General features: G+C 43.6%; 2 protein-coding genes across 2 annotated transcripts; one reads left to right on the top strand and one right to left on the bottom strand.

The window, feature by feature from the left end:
* Positions 1-6183: 6183 nt before the first annotated feature.
* LOC135386432 (uncharacterized) lies at positions 6184-7692 on the bottom strand. The gene has a single exon (XM_064616344.1). The coding sequence runs from the start codon at positions 7690-7692 to the stop codon at positions 6184-6186; it is 1509 nt and encodes a 502-aa protein (XP_064472414.1).
* Positions 7693-8531: 839 nt separating this feature from the next.
* On the top strand, positions 8532-13891 carry LOC135386422 (uncharacterized). Its single transcript, XM_064616336.1, has 4 exons — positions 8532-8725; positions 8811-8879; positions 9322-9428; positions 13786-13891. Exons 1-4 carry the CDS (start codon positions 8576-8578, stop codon positions 13889-13891), a joined length of 432 nt encoding a protein of 143 aa, XP_064472406.1. The 5' UTR covers positions 8532-8575.
* Positions 13892-14278: the final 387 nt, after the last annotated feature.

Raw genomic sequence — 14278 nt, 5'->3', positions numbered from 1 at the left:
AGAGGGTGAAAGAGCACACTATCGCCTCTTGCGTCCTGGAAAAAGATTAAAAGAAAACACACAATGCTACCCAAGATAAGAGCCGTTCCGATAGAGGCACCCGATACATTTATTTTTGTTTTGTTTCCGCAAGTTAAAGCTCATCTTCGACGCATGAGGCGGCACTGTGCTCCTTCATCTTCTCACATTGGGGGTGAAGGAAATACGCGTCTCTGAATATGTGCAATGAATAAACAGAAAAAAAGGTGTTCTTTCACGAATTTTTTTGCAGACGATCTATCGAACGGCTTTTTGTTCTGAAAACGGCTCCAGTATCAGGTGACCAAAGGGACCAGGTGTTCTCATTGGGACGACTTCGTGGCTTTTATAATTCAAATGTGTATTATTGAAGGTTAAGTAAGATACTGCTTTAGGCTTTTGCTAATGCCCTCCTAAGGAATGCCGTTCAGCCTATGCTCTAATGCAATTGGTTTCATCTCGGAAAAAGTCATATATATATATATATATATATATAGGTACTAACAAAATATGAGGCAGACAACGAAGATGTAGGAAGTAGAAAAAGGGGGAGTTATTGATTTATTAGTGGAAAGTTAAGCGGGAAGTCAACGTTGCGGCGGAAGCTCCGCCTTCGTCAGGCCTGAAGAATGACAAATGACACTTGGAGTTTTATACAGTGCTACAGTGACGTCACAATCGGGGGGTCCCGCCACCTGGCGGCCGTCAGCAGGTCAAGTACAAGGAAGTGGTTGAGTCATGTCCGGTGAAGAGGTCATAGTCCGGGAGGTGGGATGGATCCAAGGGCTGTGGACTGTTGTTCTGCAAAGAAAAGGGGAACAAGCAGCAGTACACTATCTAAGCAGATAAGTTTCTTATTGTTGACAGTACACTGGGGTCCTCGTTTATGATGGATTGGAATTTGTAGATAAGGTAAGATTCGGGCTGTTCTCGGCACCGGTCGGAACTGAAGTTTGTTTGAAGAAGGAAAATTGAAACATCGTTAATTGAATGCCCTGGCTGGCTAAAATGGCGTGAAACTGGAAGATTCGTTGTTTTCGTCACGTCCGATCGGTGATTGTTAAATCTGATTCTGAATGCGGTTTTTGTCTGGCCCACGTACTGTGCTTGGCATGCGTTACATTGAAGGAGATAGATAACGTTGGACGAATTACAGTCTAGATTTGCTCTAATTGTCACTCTGAAGTGAGAACTAGTACTTTCGGCTATGGTGGTGTTTTGCATTGATTTGCATATTTGGCATCTGCGGCCTTCACATGGGTGACAACCCATTGGTGAATCATTTGGTTCGTTGATTTTAGAATGAACTAAGCTATCTAGCAGATTGCGTGCGCGCCTGTAGGTGACACGAGGTGCCTGCGGAAAAATTTCCTTTGTGCGCTCGGATTGCTGAAGTATCCTGTAGTGTCGATTCAGTATACCCTTAATGTTTGGGATATTTCCAGCAAATGTTACGATCAGGTTGATAGCGTCCTCCCACCTCCCGGACTATGACCTCTTCACCGGACATGACTCAACCACTTCCTTGTACTTGACCTGCTGACGGCCGCCAGGTGGCGGGACCCCCCGATTGTGACGTCATTGTAGGACTGTATAAAACTCCAAGTGTCATTTGTCATTCTTCAGTCCTGACGAAGGCGGAGCTTCCGCCGCAACGTTGACTTCCCCCTTAACTTTCCACTAGTAAATCAATAACTCCCCCTTTTTCTACTTCCTACATCTTCGTTGTCTGCCTCATATTTTGTTAGTACCTATTTAATTTCGCGGTCGCCCGAACCACTTTCTTCCAGTATATATATATATATGACTTTTTTCGAGATGTATATATATATCCGATGTTCCCTGTATATATATATATATACTTGGTGAATGGGGTTCGGACGACCGCGAATGTATGTAGTGAAATTTCAATTTCAATTTTCATTTCAGCTATATATATATATATATATATATATATATATATATATATATACAGGGTGTATCAAAAAACGTGTCATTCGGACTTTATAAGCAAACGGGGCGACGGAAAAATACGGGGTAAAGGGCACTTATGCAGCAACTGAATTTGCATCTTGCAAAAATATTTTCATTTAATTTTAATTAAAATAAATTGAGTTTCTTTAATTGAACTCCAAAATTTCCCAAGTCAACCTAACGTTTTTTTACAGAATTTGAGAGTCCGTAGCGAACTTAGTCAGATCCACCAAGAAATCCACTCGATATTGCAAATGGAACTGCCCAAAAAAAGTCCCGAAGTTGAGGCTTCAGAGTTTCGGATATTCAACAGCGCACCAAATCAGTCGGAAAAATGCGCGGAGGGCAGGACATGCTCCTGCCCCCATGAAGCTAGAACAGTTTATCGCCGGACCGGCGTGCAGCACAAGACGCGCAGATAACAAGGCAGGTGACATTCCACCATACGTTGATAAGCGGCAAACAAAAATGATTCCGCCTCTTTTTTCCCGCCCTGTGTTTTTTCGACCTTCTATATTTCATGGGGCAGGAGCAAGTCCTCCTCTACACGAATCTTTGCGTCTGGTTTCGTGCGCCGTTGAATACCCGAAACTTTGAAGCCTCAATTTCGGGACTTTTTTTGGGCAGTTCCATTTGCAATATCGAGCGGATTTCTTGGTGGATCTGACTAAGTTCGCCACGGGCTCTCTAATTCTGTAAAAAAAAAACGTAAGGTTGACTTGGGAAATTTTGGAGTTCAATTAAAGAAATTCAATTTATTTTAATTAAAATCAAATGAAAATATTTTTTCAAGGTGGCAAATTCAGTTGCCACACAAATGCCGTTTACCCCGTACTTTTCCGTCGCCCCGTTTTTTTTATAAAGTCCGAATGACACGTTTTTTGAAACACCCTGTATATATTATAAAATATGTTCGCATTTAGCTGGGGCACCCTGTGTATATACGCAGTAAATTCAAAAACACCCTTTCTGGGTAAAAAAAGGTGCATGAGAAAATACACTCTTTATTACACCAAGTGCTGTATCAAAAAGGGTGTTTTTATGCGTTCACACCTGTCTCTTCCCTTTTTACACCCTTCAAGTAACACTGGTGTAGCAAATGGTGTTTTTATGTAGCAATAAGGCTGACCGCTCTCTGGTCTAACATGATGTGTGCAGGTGGTCATGTACAGGAAAACGCAAATAGCCACTGACTGTGAAATTTATCACGTGGTGTCCAACAAGTTTATTTTACACTTTTGAAACACGAGCCCGTAGCAGCAAGCTGACAACAATGTGGTTTGCAAGGAACCAAGCCGACAAAGCTAGTTCTAAGCACAGAGATCAATAGGATGACAAAACCGAAAAAGTAAAGGCAAGGAAGAAAAAGGCTGGTGTGAACAAAATTTCTGCACATAAGACCGGTACGCACAGTATGACTGTATTGCCTCTTTCCTTGTATGGTGGAGCAGTCACACTGAGATGATGAGGATGGACCCCACAGGTATATAGAGAAATATCACTATCTGGGACTCTGAACAACTGTACGATACGTTCAAAACCTTCAGTGTAAGAGTCATTCTACACAAACATAAACATCTGCTCTCAGAAACATCTGCTACAAAACTGCATTATAATAGTGTCATCCTATTGCTGTTGACGCTTAGAGAAACAAAAACTATGTATGATCATTGTGCATACATATACAGGGTGTTTCAAAAAACGTGTCATACGGACTTTATAAAAAAAACGGGGCGACGGAAAAGTACGGGGTAAACGGTATTTGTGTGGCAACTGAATTTGCCACCTTGAAAAAATATTTTCATTTGATTTTAATTAAAATAAATTGAATTTCTTTAATTGAACTCCAAAATTTCCCAAGTCAACCTAACGTTTTTTTTTTACAGAATTGGAGAGCCCGTAGCGAACTTAGTCAGATCCACTAAGAAATCCGCTCGATATTGCAAATGGAGCTGCCCAAAAAAAGTCAGGAAATTGAGGCTTCAAAGTTTCGGGTATTCAACGGCGCACCAAATCCGACGCAAAAATTCGTGGACAGGAGGACATGATCCTGCCCCCATGAAAGATAGAAGGTCGAAAAAACACAGGGCGGGACAAAAGAGGCGGAATCATTTTTGTTTGCCGCTTATCAACGTATGGTGGAATGTCACCTGCCTTGTTATCTGCGCGTCTGTGCTGCACGCCGGTCCGGCGATAAACAGTTCTAGCTTCATGGGGGCAGGATCATGTCCTGCCCTCCGCGGATTTTTCCGACTGATTTGGTGCGCTGTTGAATACCCGAAACTCTGAAGCCTCAACTTCGGGACTTTTTTTGGGCAGTTCAATTTGCAATATCGAGCGGATTTCTTGGTGGATCTGACTAAGTTCGCTACTGGCTCTCAAATTCTGTAAAAAAACGTTAGGTTGACATGGGAAATTTTGGAGTTCAATTAAAGAAATTCAATTTATTTTAATTAAAATCAAATGAAAATATTTTTGCAAGATGGCAAATTCAGTTGCCACACAAGTGCCCATTACCCCGTATTTTTCCGTCGCTCCGTTTTTTTTATAAAGTCCGAATGACACGTTTTTTGAAACACCCTGTATATGCTGTGAAGCCTCTTTAGTCAGAAACGGGGAGTAGATATTTATGCTTAGTTCAAACAAACTGTGCTGCATCATATACTGTAACTCAATCATAAACAACTGCCATGGGCCAAATTACTGCGTAAGTCAAACAAACCGCCCTGGAGACTGAGCGTTTGAGTTGAACGTACATGAATTAGGTGGCAAGGAACATCCACAGAAATTTAAGAGCTTCCGAGAAGGGGCTGCTCTTCTTCAGGTGTGTGCCTCCCACCCCATCACCTGAACAAGGGCGGTCCCTCCCCAAAAGATCATCAAAAATTTCCATGGATGCTTGTTTCCGTCTCACTTACTTGTTAAGCATGTAGCATTTCCTCATCGATTTGGTGGAATCACTCCACAACTCTTTCAAACATATATGGGTACACCTAGTTGTGAGTATTGTTACTGTTGGTGAGAGAGAAAAAATTTATACACCTACAAGTACACACATATTTTGACATACCACAAGTGGCAGTATGGCACAGAGGGTCCAGTTGTAATTTCTACTTAGCAAGTGCAACCCAGCTGTTTTGTTCTATTGTGGTATTTGAAATATGGCATCCAGGTAATGACGTTAAGGAAAGAGATGCTTAGAACATGAATGTTGAGGTCCCACTGCTCCGCTATGTACTTCTGTTGCATTTTGGGCTACATCTTACCCCTGGTCTACACAAGAGCACGAGTATTAATTATGATGTGCCTGTTTCCCTGTCGTGTAATATACAAGGGCTCTGATGCAAGAGCCAGGTTGTCACTCACAACAAAGAAACTGTCTGTAGGTGAAACAACATAAACATGGAAATGCCTGTCAAACTCAACACTCAGCATTTCACGTACTTCGAAGATGATCTCTCTGTCGATAGAGTAGATGTTTAGACCTCCACGAACTTGGGTAGGTCATCGTCACTGATGCAGGACGGCAATGTCATTCCAGGCTTGTAAGTTGCCGCTTCTCATGGAAGTTAGCGTGGAAACATTTGCAACTTCCGTACCCTTCTGTGTCACAAAAGATCTGACCACTTCTGGCAGATGTTCCATCAAAACCGGCCGACTTCCTGTAGTGAAAACATTGTTCTCCTTTGAGGCTTCAGACAGGATGTAGGCATGATGGTACTGATGCCTTACTGCCAAAGTATATGTGATGTTCTTGAAGTTGTGCAGTTTTCGTGCAAGGTCTTTGAAATATTGATGTTTTGACTCAAAGCGCATCGCCCAGACGTGAATTAACGGCCCGTACTTATAAATGTTTGCCGGATAGTGAATCAAGTAATGTACTTTACATGGCACTTTCACCTGTGGAAACAGTGCTTGAAAGTCAAGACAAAAGAAATGAATGAGCCGTTGCAGGTAGGGCACGTAACCACTGGGTAGCTTGCGGATAACGAGGAGCTCCACTATCTCACGCAGTAGTAGGTACAGTTCCCACACCCTATTTGCAGACGGCACGAAGTCACCCACGTACAGTGAAAAGTGTCGGAAAAAACAAAATATTTGTGAGGCACTGCCCTTCACTCCCTTTTTCCTTTTGAGGGCATCTTGGGATACCTTCTCTGGTTTATTTTTCCTGTCACTCACTTCATAGTTTTAGCTTTCGATACACTTGCTGAGGTGACAGAGGGAAAAAAAGCCATTGGACATCAGGTAATCAATTATGTGCATCATCACAAATGAGATCACGCCTTCCAAAATGTCATGCATGATGTCAGTTGGAAAGTGTTCCGTTGGATGAAACCCAGTGAAGTTGAAAGTGCAGGGCTCCCGAACACCATACAATGACAAAGTAGGTATGCCACTCTTGAGCATATCGAGATGATGCAGGTGGCCTTCTGGAGTCATAGATACAAAGTCGGCTTCAAGGTGCTTATTACTGACCTCATGCCGTAGTGCCAAACAAAAGCGGCATATTCTTCCTCCGCTGAAGTTACACTTGAAGCCTCCGAGCCTGTGGCATGAGAGATTGTCACCTGTCACTATGAAGACCGTTCCCTTCAGTGTTTGTCCCTTCACTGTCAGCCCCTCATTTTCCAGTGACGCAACATCCTCCATCAAGTGGGCAAAAACTTTGTCCAGGCCATAGGCTGAGATATGCGTGTCATTTACAAGTAGCACAAGGTGGATCTGCGAAAGTGAGGACCTTATCCTTTGGGGAAGGTTCAGAATGGAAAAGTAAACACCAAGGAGCTTATGCTTCCCCCTCTTGCTTCCTAAGGGATCGCACACCTCGAATTCATCTGCGTACAGCTGTATGCAAATCATTTCTTCATCGCCGTTGAAGTATGCGTGATCGATGAATGCTGTCCCGTCAAAAGCTGTTTTGAGGTAGCCATCTTCCTTGTCTGGACAGCACAAATTGCTGTATATATCCGGGACTTCAAGCAGGTTTTTCAGGATTTCAAGTATCGGAACGTAGTGGAAAACATTTCGTTTTCCACGTTCATCAGTTCCAATCACTATGGTTCGAGGTTCCACAAATGGCAGGCAGGTGCTCCAGTAGTCAGTTCTGTCTCCTTTTGTAGACAGCATCTCCATGCCATCACCAACAGAAGACAAAATGTGTGCCCATTGTTGTGTTGGTTTTCTTGATAAGTCCTCTGTGAGACCCTGGACGTAAGAGATGACATCATTGGCGATCTCATCACCGGTTGCTTCTGGCAAGCGCTTGCTCTCCTTCCACTTTAGAAAGAGTAGTGCAAACTGCTTCACACGATCAGGCTCTCCAGCAGCGGAGCTGCTATCATGGTCACTTTGAAGGCTGTGTTGCTGCTGTTCACCGTCATTGGCCCCTGTTGTCGTGTCATCTGATATGTCGGCATCAGCTGATGCATCCGTGTGTGTGTCAGCTGCAGGTGTGCCATGGCAGGTTTCAAGCTCTGTTGACAGGTCTCTTGTTTCTTTATGGAGGAGGTCAAGGTGCTTGCGATAAACATGCTTCCTATATGAAGGGAAGTGGGTGAAGGACTGCACGCATCCAGATAATCCGCAAATCCAATTCTTTTCATGGCCATGGGAGCCATGGAGGTGGCGAAACAAATCCTTCAACGAAAGCACTCTCCAGTGACATTTTGGAGAGGTGAACTGATAGACGGCTGGCATCTAGAAGAGCAAAATTACCAACGGATTAAAAAGAAAAGCAGAAAAGCAACAATATTTACTGGTGACAAGCTTCCCAGGTGAAAATTGTCTGCAATCCCAAGTGGTTTATGAAAAGATTTCCGCTTGAAACCACCTTGAACCACTTTGTACGTAAGTGGTTTCAGGTGGAAATCCTTTCATAAACCACTTGGGATTGCAGACATTTTTCACCTGGGTTGGGATGGCTATACTGGAGGCTGTGAAGGAAGGGCACGGCAACTATTTCAATAGGATACAACAGTGCTTACCATAAATAACGTTGTCCTATGAAGTGACCTATGCAGAACAACCACAACGGATTAACATGTTGTTGAAACGTTTGGCAGAAAGAACAGTGTTCAATGTCGCGAAGCGATCACGTCATGTCGGATGTTCGGACGGCAGCATCGCACAGTTCACTCGTCAACAACGTCACTAAGGTCATTCACAAACGAGCAGTCGTTATTGGGTTCGAGAACGTTTGAGGTGTATGAGGTATAGTAAAATGCTCACACCCATAACTCAAAACCCGCAACGCTAGGTTCGAAATCGAAACCAAAACAATCTGGTGTATGTCGCTGGGATATGTTTCATACTAAACAATGTTAGAAGCGTCTGTTCTCTTATTGACCAAAATACAGGCGATAATTAGAACAATTAATTTTGATTCGTTCAGATACTACGTGCATCCAAATGAAAATAGTCACGTTTTGAATGTCAGTCTGTTAGCCAAGTATCCTAGCCAAGAGTATTGACGCCAGAGACAGGAAGGAACGCGGGTGGTTATGCCGGTTGTACTGTATGTTGTCCATGTTGCGCAGTGTACAGTTGTTGCGGAAACCTATTTTAGATCTAATTTTAAAGAATGTCGACTGTGACGTGCTTGGTAACAATACCACACGTCGACGTCAGGCGCAAATGCCGGTTAGAAGATGGCGCGCTATCAGCACTGAGGGCTGCGATTGCTGGGTCGAGCATTTTGGCGCCCTACGTGGAGGACAGTGACAGGTTTCCGGTATGTTGATCGCTCGTTTTCCTCGTACAGTTTTTACAAGTGAGCTGAGCTGTAGCTTGTTCTCCTACGGTATTTTTCTTTTCAGATCTTTGACGCAGATTTTAACCAGTATGTGGAACTCGATGAATGCGACGAAATCCCAGATATGTCTACTGTACGAGTCTTCCGCCCTTTTGCAATGTGCACGCCAAATAATGTACATTTCTATGGTTTCCTATTGCCCCAACGAATGTAAAACGATAGCCGTGCCAGTAGACAGTTTATTCTAATGGAAGCGAGCGCTGCAGTATTATGACACCCGCTGCCGCGCAGTTCCATTTCTTGTCCTTTGTTCGCCACATGACCAGGAAGGTCGTGCAAAATGTACATTGTTGTTGATAATAAGAATTTCTACCCATTTCCGACTTGAAGAGCATGAAACCTTAGTTTGGTTTTAGTGGATCGTACGCTGATGGAAATATTGGTTGCAAATGTAGACGCTACGTATGCTAATGTAGACGACGATGAAAAGTTTACCGGTGCAAGGATTTAGTGCATTACTGAACAAATTAAACTAAGGGTATTTTATACGTCTGACAAGTTCTTTTGCGACCTAGGACCAACTTGGAAGCATGCTATGTTCTACATCTGCACCAGCTACTGTCGTTCCTGCCTTGGAACCTGAAGCAAGTACCAGTGGGGCTTGGTCAATTGAAATCGTCACGTAAGTGTTTTGGCAGAAGTTGCATGTAATTTGATGAAAGTGAGAGTTCCGCCCCTTCCCTCAACATGACGGTAAAACACGTTAGCAGCAGTGATGGAAATGCTTCGCCATTTGTACTACAGTGTGCCATTGCTGATGCCCTTTACCAGATCGAGCAGAGCCGGGAAAATTGTACGCAGGAATATGGGAAGGCGAACGGAAAGGGTGCACGCCTGCACGCTGGACGTAACTTAAACTTTGTACAAACAAGAAAGCGAAGGAATGTGAAAAAACAAACCTAAATTAAATATGCAGTTATGCCAAATTCCAAGTCTGCTGCCTTCGACAAAAACATTAATTGCTGAAACCGCAGGAGACTCCCTGCACAGTTGCCATGCACAATCTCCCCTAAGTACAGTTCGTCTCTCCTACTCGTTCGAGCAAAAAAAGGCTCAAAAAGTCCTCCTTATTTGTATCATGAAATGCTGCAGAATAGAACAGGCAGTATGCTGTTCGCCTCGATTTAGCGAAAATTCAAGTTGCTTTTTTTGCGCCATATAATGTTGTGTGCAAGTAATTGTTTTAGTATACCGGAGACACTACTACCACATCTACTGGCGTGCCCCCCTCTTACCGTCTCAATGGACACCGGTACATCGTGCTGGTTAGTACATTGTGTTTCCGTGCTGGTAGACGCCGCAGCAGCAGTGCGTCATAACGGGTGTGCTCAAAATGGAATACTTGAAGGAAACTGCACAAAAATGCTTTAAAACATGTTATTAGTCATAGCTAGAATTCAGCAAACATGGAAGTCGTATCCCGTACAGACCAGTAGAGGCTGGTGGTAAAGCAGCACAAGAAGAGCGTAAACAACCTCAACAGACAGTTATTTTTTTGTTCCCGTGCTTTTGAAAGTAATTCATATCACTTTAAGATGTCACAAGTAGCTATGTTACGTGCAATCTTTAAAAAGAATGCAGCTAAGTGGCCAAGTACCCATGACGAGAAACAAATTACAACGATAAGAATCCAGTACACAATATTGCTAGGGTTGCCAGATGGAATGACAGTTTGCACCAGGCATTGCTCCCACCTGTTCATTGCCTTTTTCGAGAATAAATTGCAAATATGAAGGGCGGGATTTCGCGCATGTATCTTGGTACATGGCTGTTACGGGCAATAATGTCTTATATTTTGGCAAAAGTATGGCGCACTCTCAATTTGATTAGCAATTATCAGGTTGAGGAGGTATCCAGCGATCCAGTCAAGCACAAAGTAAAAGAAATCCTCAGTGGGGAGCTGCCGATATTTCGAACAGAGGCTGTTCTTCTTCAGGGCGCCGTCCTCGTCACAGGCATCATAATTCAGGCAATATGATGCCCGTGATGAAAACAGTGCCCTGAAGAACAGCCTCTGTTCGAAATAGCAGCAGCTCCCCACTGAGGCCTTCTTTTACTTTATACCTTTAACAGATTGCCATTGGCATTTGAGAATTATGACAGATTGTACACTGCAGCTGAATGTTTAAAATATTTTGCTTCTGCTCTTCCCCAGCCTCCTTTCTAGTGTGCTGTATCTCTGACCTAGAATCATACCATCTTGCTCATTACACAAAAAAATAATCAACGTGCTATACCAATCCATGATGAAGTGCAGCGTGTGAGTTAAGCAAGCACAACACCTTTTCCTTTCTTCATGGATTCCTGTCCATAGCCTCGTCTGTCACACAGTGATCTTCTGATGAGAGGGGTTCTCCTTGTTTGCTCAGGCAGTTGTTGCAGGGCAATATCTCCAACCGCTATCAGCAGGCGAATTTTGAGGAGAAAATTAAGGTTTGACCTTGCCAGAAGCCACCCTTGGGTGACACTTTGCACCAAAGGGTACGAGTGCGCAAATAGTGACCTGTGATTTATTTCACTTACTTGTGTTGCCCCATTGAAGTTAACTTATGCTAAGCTACGGGAAATCTACGGCACCCTTTTTATTGCTGTCAGATACAAACACTGTGCTGTCTTCCCTGTTACTGCCTAGCAATGTAACAATGTTGAAACCCCTTTGCACAGGAACAGCCAGTGTGTTTCTTTCTCTTTACTTTTCACTTCCTTGCACTTTTTGTGAAGCACAGCATGCTGTTTAGAACTGGCAGTGTTTGCATGTTTTCTTGGTTGACTTTTCTTATGGTGAAACGTGGTGAATGCGTTTTGTTCTAGAACACCAAGTAGGGGATTCTATTTGAAAGTAGTGTCCGCGTTCCTGGAGAGATACAAATTTTTAGCTGATGTGGTAGGAGCTGGGCATGTAAGTACACTTACACAAATATTGCTATTGGCTATAGTCAGAGGGTCACATTACGGGGGTATGGCCAATGAATAGCACGCACATGCAACATGCGGTACATTTCTGCTGTGTTTGGAAATGTCTTGTTGAACTATCTGCCTACATGTCAGTTCTCTATTGGTCTCTGTTTGTTCTTATATATTTTGTCATGCAGCAGTAGCACAGGCAGAGAAAAATGTTCCAGGGTTCTTTGCTATGGAAGACAGTCGAGTAGCAGAGAAAGGTTTTGTCCTTTTTTTTTTTTGTGGCTGCCATCTGGTGAGCAGTATCTGAAGGCATTGTCACCTGTGTCTTCCCACATCTTCAAGCCTCCTTATCTGCCGTATTTTCACTCTTTGTATGTGGCAACTGTAATGTTCCACAAAAGTGGAATTTGTTTAATATTTGTCTGTGCAGGGTACCAGTAAACTACTTGAAATGGAAGAATCCAGAATCCCGGATCTCTGCTATGTACTGGAATAGAAATAGGCAAAGTACGCATTTATGTGGAGATTTCACATGTTGAAGCCCAAAATTCGCCACAGGGAAGTTGGCTGGAACAATAAACACCATACCAAAGCGTAGGGCAGTTCCTACTCTAAATCACATTAATAGTTCTTGAAAGTGCTTTTTGATGCAATTGAGACGTTTTTTGTTGTTTTCCCCGGAGGATGGTCAGTCAACCTTGCCACTGTGGTTTCTTTAGAACTTCAGAACCATATTTCCTGCCTTAATTTATTTGTATTTGTAGTGAGTTCTGAAATGGTCTGTACACTAATGGCACCACAGTATTCATTTTAAACTACAGTGTATGGGGTTCCCCAATCTTTGTGATCCCGATTGCTGTGGTTGTGTTATGAAGCTTGCAATGATGTTTTTACACACATAACATGAGCGAGTGAATCAGCTGTAGGGCTTTAACCTAGTCCAAGGGAACAAAGGAAAAGGGGAGCACTAGTGACCTTATTGCCTTCTGTGACGTCCACATATTTGCACGCTGGCTGTAATCCTTCTTGGTAAGATTCAAAATAGTTACAATTCACAAATCGAGAACACATGGCCTGGGGTTGGGAAAAAAAAGAAAATATGCGGACACTGGCACACACACACACATGCACAAAAATTGGGACAGCTACCACAGACGCTTCAGTGTCTCATCATTTCGTTGAGGGCCTTGATGAATGCAATGACTGTGCAGAATGCCACATTATGATGTCATCTGAGAACCCATAACCAGCCTCGGTGGCTCAGTCGGTAGCGTGTTCGTCTCCTGATCTCGAGATCGTGGGTTCGAACCTGGCCGAGGACGCCAGCAACTTGGTTGCAGGGTACAAGTTGCTTACACACGCCGTCTTCCGCGAGGGATGTTTTTATCAAATTTTATCAAAAACACCTTCAAGATTTTTTAATACGATCTAGGGGAGGATCTCCTCGGCGATTTGCTGCTGGGCTTATTGTTCCAGCTAACTTCCTCATGGTCAATTTTGGGCTTGAATATGTGAAATTTCAACAAAAATGCTTACTTTGACTATTTTTATTCCTGGAAGTAACAGAGATGGCGGTGGTTGGAAAGAGTTCTCAGGAGTGGGGCGCGATCTTGCAACCTCTCGGCTATGTTTGTGGTTCTCCCGCTATGCGTCCCCCAGCCTCAGAACCTTCCATCGTGTCAGAGTAACTACTATGTGATCATGAGAGCAGGCTACCCTGCAGGAGGTTTCGGAGGCATCACAAGCGGCATGCGTGCTTGCATGTTGGGTGCAGACGGCTAAAAATGAACACGGCTGACACAAAGGAAGGTGTTTCTGAGCACAAACTATGGAGTTTGTTGTCAGTTGGTATTTTTTGGGAGCAGCTCCTCTGGACATTTTGAATTGCCCTGGTATTAATTATGTGAATTTCTTCGCCCTACCAGAAAGTAACCCAGAACATTTTTGGAGCTTTGTGAGCCTTTGTGCCTTGTGTGCTTGGGCAGTGAAACTTCCATCGGGGTATTGTCTTCAACAAGATTGGTTACATTGTCGATAGAGTGTGATGCTACCAAATGTATTTTGATCACCTGCAGGAAAAGGGTGCCCTTGTGCTCGAAGGAGAAGATAGTACCAGTACCGAGCATCACGAGAGCTGGGTCATTAAGGAAAGCAAGAGCGACTTCCCGAACGAGGAGCTAATTGACATCAGGATGAGTGTGACTATGAAGCAGAGAACTGCTGCCATCGTTAGGCTTCCTGTATCAGAGACCAAGTGCACATACCCATACCTAATGGTTGCAAACAGGGTATGTCTGCTGTGGTAAACATGGTCGCCATCACATTTGTGACCTTTTCTTTTGTATCCAGTTCTTCAAGGAATTTGAACGGCGTTATTGCCTGCATCCGCTCCAAGGGACTGCTGCAGCTTTACAGAAGATCCGGGCACTTCTGATGAGACGCAGGATAAAATGCAAACGAGGGCTTCTGGACCACCTGCTTGCCAGGGAAGAGGAGGGCATGTACGAAAGACGTCGTAAACATAGGTTATTTTTATATTTGGTAAGCTTTGTTACTGCAACATACCAT

Source organism: Ornithodoros turicata, chromosome 1 (genome assembly GCF_037126465.1).
Source record: "Ornithodoros turicata isolate Travis chromosome 1, ASM3712646v1, whole genome shotgun sequence".
Taxonomy (NCBI): Eukaryota; Metazoa; Arthropoda; class Arachnida; order Ixodida; family Argasidae; genus Ornithodoros; species Ornithodoros turicata.
The sequence above is the reverse complement of the archived record's forward strand: the minus strand, read 5'-3'. Positions and strand labels throughout refer to the sequence as shown.